The sequence below is a fragment of the Lathyrus oleraceus genome, chromosome 1 (assembly GCF_024323335.1).
Source record: "Lathyrus oleraceus cultivar Zhongwan6 chromosome 1, CAAS_Psat_ZW6_1.0, whole genome shotgun sequence".
Classification (NCBI taxonomy): domain Eukaryota; kingdom Viridiplantae; phylum Streptophyta; class Magnoliopsida; order Fabales; family Fabaceae; genus Lathyrus; species Lathyrus oleraceus.
In genome coordinates, this window is record NC_066579.1 from 80,622,580 (window position 1) to 80,628,579 (window position 6,000).

At 34.9% G+C, this 6,000-nt stretch overlaps 1 protein-coding gene across 1 annotated transcript; it reads left to right on the forward strand.

The window, feature by feature from the left end:
- The first annotated feature begins 843 nt into the window (after positions 1-843).
- On the forward strand, positions 844-1,571 carry LOC127092508 (protein MAIN-LIKE 2-like). The gene is made up of 2 exons (XM_051031403.1): positions 844-903; positions 990-1,571. Exons 1-2 carry the CDS (start codon positions 844-846, stop codon positions 1,569-1,571), a joined length of 642 nt encoding a protein of 213 aa, XP_050887360.1.
- Positions 1,572-6,000: the final 4,429 nt, after the last annotated feature.

Here is a 6,000-nt window from a genome sequence, read left to right on the forward strand (position 1 = left end):
CGTCTTCTTCATTCTCAATAGGTGTCATTACGTAAAAGACGGTATCATCGTCTCCATTAATTAATGGATGGCGATAACTAATGTCTTCAACACAATTTTGTAACTTTTTTCAATTCGATCTTTTAGATGATGGAAGTTAGAATTGATGTGGATTTTGAATAAATGCACATTTGTATTGCTAAATGAGAATCCCTCATTAACATCTGTGAAAATTGACCCGTTGGAATGGATAGACACGACTGAATTTCTTTGAGCGATGAATGTAGGAGATTTGGTTTGATGACAATGGATAAAGATATGAATGTAGGAGATTTGGTTTGATGACAATGAATACCATTAAAGACCTAATTTATAGTCAAAAAACAATTTCCAAGGAAACCAAACCCTAAAAACAAAATTTATATTTTAAAAATCAGTCAGAAGTAGCTCGTCCTTCAATTTGACGAGAGAGAAAACGTGAAGACCTAGCTCGTCAATTCGTTGGACGACTCAAAACCCTAGAAGACTAAGCTTGTCCTTTCGTTGGATGAGTCAACACGATGGTAGGCCTAGCTCGGCCATCTAATGGGTGAGTCTGAACGCATGAAACTTTGGCAGTCCCATGTCCAATCATCCAGAGAATCCTTCTTGCAGGGAATCCTTGCAAAGTCACACAGTAAATGAATTTTTGCATGCATGCACTCATAAGTCCCATCAACCTACACTATTTTCACCAATTGATTTAATATTTTTCCACCACTATAAATTAACCTTTCATCTACAACTCATTTTCATCAACTACCTTCAGTTTCTCACATCAAATATTCATTCTCTTCTATTTCATATCTATTTCACAAATCCAAAATGTCTTTGTTATGGATGGGCGAATCACACTGTGGGACAACAACGAACATTACCGAATATGTAAGTATGCGTATTCTTTACTTTTTTATCAACTACCTTCAGTTTCTCACATCAAATATTCATTATCATTTTTATATGAATTTCAGGAAGACACTAGGTTCCGGGTCCATTCTCATACTTACATTCAACCAAGTGCGGTTATAATACCGTATTTGAAACTAGTTGGTTTTGCAAATGTAGCCAAGATAGCAAGTTTAAAAGTAGACTTTAAACTAATTGTTGCATTGTTAGAGAGATGGAGACCCGAGACACATATGTTTCATTTATCAACTAGTGAATGTACTATTACACTAGAGGATGTGAGTATGTTACTCGGTCTCCGAATTAATGGTAAAGTTGTTAATGGCCCAACAAATATAACCAATGATGTTTACATGGAGAATTTGGGCGTCGAACCGACCGTTTCAAATAAAAATGGGGCTTCTGTCAAAATTGTTTGGTTAGAAGCTCTATTAGCACAGCTAAAAAATAACTCTAACTCGACAGAGGAGGAAAATATTCTCCATGCAAAAGTTTATATTTTACTATTAGTTGCTACTTTTTTAATGTCAGATAAGAGTAACAATTTATTGCATTCTTCTTGGTTACCTTTAGTAGGAGACCTAGAAAAATGTAACACATATAGTTGGGGTTCTGCTTGTCTGGCAACACTATATAGACATATGTGAAAGGCAACCCATAAAGGAGTGAAGAGCATAAGAGGCTGTGTTATATTACTAAGTGTCTGGGCATTCACACGCATACCCTTGTTTTCCCTAGTTAGTAACGAGGTTCCATCACATCCATATGCATTAAGGTACTGATTTTCATTGAAGTTCAATTTATATTTCTCAAAATTAATTATACGTCGCATTAAGGTATTTTTTTTCATATGCAAGATGGTGCAAACGAGGTATGCATTACGGAAATAATCTTCGTCATCATCTACGGGGGTACCATGTTGCAATTGAACACATGAAAGAAAACGATGTAAGAATGGTTAATTATAATATTCAACTTATCTAAATTTCTTTTATACATTCTAATAGTTATATTTCTTTTAACAGTCTATATGGAGGTCGTACATACAATATCCAATGTCTGGTTATAGTGACAACCGAGTCTGGAGTGCAACGACATATATAGTATGTTTTTTTATCGTTGAGATGCATCAGACGGATCAGATCAAACTCCAATTTGGATTCGAACAACAAATCCCGTCTCAGCCAAGATGTCTAAGTGAACACCATAATATGACTATGGTCCAAGCTTGGGATAAACATTGGAAATATTTAAACAAAGAAGAGCTCAAAGAATGGAAAAGGAGAAGGCATTTGGTGTTACAAGGTAACTCGGTAATTAATGAATCTAAGCCGGGTAGAGAATACATGAATTGATTTTTGTCAATTCCTTTTACGCACATTGCTCCAACACAATTTTTGACTGATCCCCGTCAACATGTAGCTTCATCAACCCAACAAACAACATCACCCTTACACCAAGACATTCCCCCCACATACACATCCCAATTTGGGGCCCAACCATCATCATCAGCTCAACAAACTTACCAACACACCCAGACCACCCAACAACACACCATATATTCCACCTCAACCCAACACCATAATCCCCACACTTCATTCCCTCAAACAAACTACTTTTACAACCAACAATATCAACAACAAACCAACCTACGCCCACCCATACAATACACTCCAATTCCTCAACCCAACTTTGATAAATCAAACCCCCATTCTCAATCCCAAACATTTAACACCATATTCGCACAACCCACTCCTACATACAACCCTGATGATGTTTATTATCCTTCTATCCAATACACCCAACCCAACACCTACACACAACCCACACATTCACTATCCGACTTTGACCTCACCGATGACCGTCTACTGAATATGCCTTCTTTCTCCATTCAAGAACTCGACGATATGGATAAGCCTCCAAACACATCACAGCAACATCAAAGTCAACAACAAGATCAACATGAAGATCTGCCTTCCGACTCATCTCTGTCTCCCGCAAGACAAAGACAAGAAGACTTGGGCAAGGGAAAATGCAAAAAAGTTGGCACAAGATGTGGAACAGGGCGGTCACTATAAATAAAATGTATTTCTTCCATTATATCAATAAAATTATTATTACTCATTACAATTCATTATATGCCTCATTATAATATTTATAGTTTTATTATTAAAACAATTTTTTAATTTACAAAAATATTATTAGTATTTAAAAAAAATCATTTTTATTATTTAAATATAGAAATAATTAAAAAATTATTTAATAATAATTTTAATAATGTAATTAAATTATAAAATTGTATTTAAAATAAATAAAATAAAATAAAACGTCTCCTTCATTAGCTCGATCAACTATTGGCCGAGTCTACCCAACATGTCCAACGCTTCACCAACTCGTCCTTTGAACGGGGGAGTTCAAAGGCAAAAATGGGGCATTCTAAGAATTTTTTTGAAAAAAATGGTATATTGGGATTTTAATTTCAATTTAAGAGCACTGGTAAAAAAAAGTCTAATAACAGTGAGGTTACACTACTACATAAAACACTTTTCACATACCATAAAAGTGACGTTTTGCATCAGTTGTTTTTTTTATGAGAAAAAAATTGTATTGACACCCATTACAACAAATTCTGTTTGAGCTCAGCAAACACAGTGATGAACAACTATCCACCTGCTCTAAAGTGTTGTAGAAAGCTCACATATGCTACAAAGATAGACTAGACACTATCTTGACAACATAATTACTGGTGATTAGTAGATATATAGCCGTAAACACACTAGAATTTCACTTAGCCATCTTTCCTACTAAATGATGAGTTCTCCATTCAGCATCAAAATATTAAATTACCCAATGAGATTGCCAAAAAGAGGATAAAAACCACCGCCATTTATGCTTAGTGCAACTCCAATCAATTTTCTCATCTCTTAACCCCAAACAAGACATCCATTTCGATCATTCCATAAAATACCGGCGAACACACAATCATGTACGATATTACTATAACAAATAATATATTTTCTCCTCAACCGACAAACAACCGATGTGTGAATTATAGGCGCATCACATGTGAAAGATGAAGAAAAGAAACCATGATCAAATTAATATTCAGTTACTTACCACCTAAGCAATAACAGTTATAGCTGTTTTTCTGTTTTTTATTAACTCATAGATTCAGCTCATAATGTGTATATAAGTGAATGCATCACTTTGTAAAGTTAAGATTGTGAGTAATAAAGATTTCTGCATTTTCCTGCATTCTCTTTCTTCAAGCTTGTTTTCTTCAACATTGGTGAATCACCATTAGTTTTCACATGGTATCAAGAGCAAATTTGGTATCCCTCACTAGCTTACTCCATTGGCTCACAAGTCTCGTCTTATCCTTCAAACGTTCACTTTTTTCGTTGAACATTCTGGAATCTCCACCAAGATTCATTCACTCATGGCTGCAGAAAGCTTAGCTAGTAGCATCAATGACGCTCCCCAAGTTCATCATCAAGTAAAAGGTTACCATACTGATATTCTCAATGCATATTTCATGCATCCAAATGAGAATCATGGTAACGTTCTTGCTACTTCTCTCTTATCTGGCCTCAATTATCATTTTTGGTCATGGGTTGTGACAGTTGCTCTTAGATCCGAGCATAAATTGCACTTCATCAATGGTGCATTACCTCGTCCTTCTGATGATGATGACAAATACTCCATTGCATGGGGTCGTTGTAGTACCATGATTATATCATGGACCATTAACTATGTCGAGCCCGAGATTTCACAAATCATACTATGGATGGACACAACTCCAGAAATTGGAAAGAGCTCAAAGATCGATTCTATCAAGGTGATGTATTTCGAATCTCTGATCTTCAAGAAGAAATTTACACTTTGAAACAAGGTGAATGCAATGTATCTACATACTATACCAAGATGAAAAAGCTATGGCAAGAGTTGGATAATTTTTGTCTGATCCCTAACAATAGTTGCAATGATGACTGCAAAGCGCTTGAGAAAATACTCATAATAATTGTCACATTGATGGTGATGAAGAGGATGCAAAATCCATAGCTTATGCATAGGACAATAGTGAATCAGAAAAAGGGAACTTGTATTTTACTCTAGAACAACACAAAGCTTTGCTAGCTCTTCTACAAAAATCTAGCAGCATGCAGTCTCATAGTGTGAACTAAGTCACCACCAAAACCTATGATAATGTAGGTATTATCTGTGCCACTCCCTCATTACCCGATTCACATAATACTTTCATCCTAGATACATGAGCAACAACATATCATACTTGTCACTCCAATTACACTTTTCAGTGCATGAAGAGAATTAAACCAATTACACTTTAGTATCTGCAAATCTAGCTGGTACTATCATGTTTGGCATAAATTTTTACATCACCAATGTTCTTTACTTTACCAACTTTCCTTTCAATCTAATATCTGCTCCAAAAATCACACTAAGTCTTAACTGTTTTCTAACTTTTTATGGTAATAAATGTTTGATACAGGACTCTTCATCCAAGAAGATGATTGGTGTAGTTGAAATGAATCATGACTTGATGTGCTCACACATCCTTTGGCCAGTTTTATAACATCACCCTCTGAACATTGTATGAAGCCCTCATGTAAAACCATTAATTCTCTATATAAGTGTGATAGAAGTATTGATTTTAATTTGTGGCCCATGAGATTTGGCCACCAATCTTTTGAAAAATTGACTGATATTAATAAAATACTTCCTTTTGTTAAAATTTCAAAATCATCTTAACCTTATGATATTTGTTTCTATACCAAATAAAAGATGTTTCCCTTTTCCCTTAGTTCAAGTGTGTCTATCAATAGTTTTGATCTAGTCCATATGGATATTTGGGATCCATTGTCCATTCCTTCTTTATCTGGATTCAAATATTTTATGACTGTTGTGGATGACAAGAGTTGGTTCACTTGGATATATTTGATGAAGGAGTTTGAGACAGTTAAAAATTACTATTTTAAAGTTAAAGAAATAATTAATCAAATGAGAGTTGTTGGGAAGAATATTGGTGACAAGAAAGTTTTAGAGAAAATTCTAATT

Excerpts from the sequence above, each read along its gene's own strand:
- LOC127092508 (XM_051031403.1), top strand. The coding sequence starts at position 844 with ATGTCTTTGTTATGGATGGGCGAATCACACTGTGGGACAACAACGAAC. Across the intron at positions 904-989 it reads CAACGAACATTACCGAATAT|GAAGACACTAGGTTCCGGGT; the intron begins GTAAGTATGCGT and ends TATGAATTTCAG.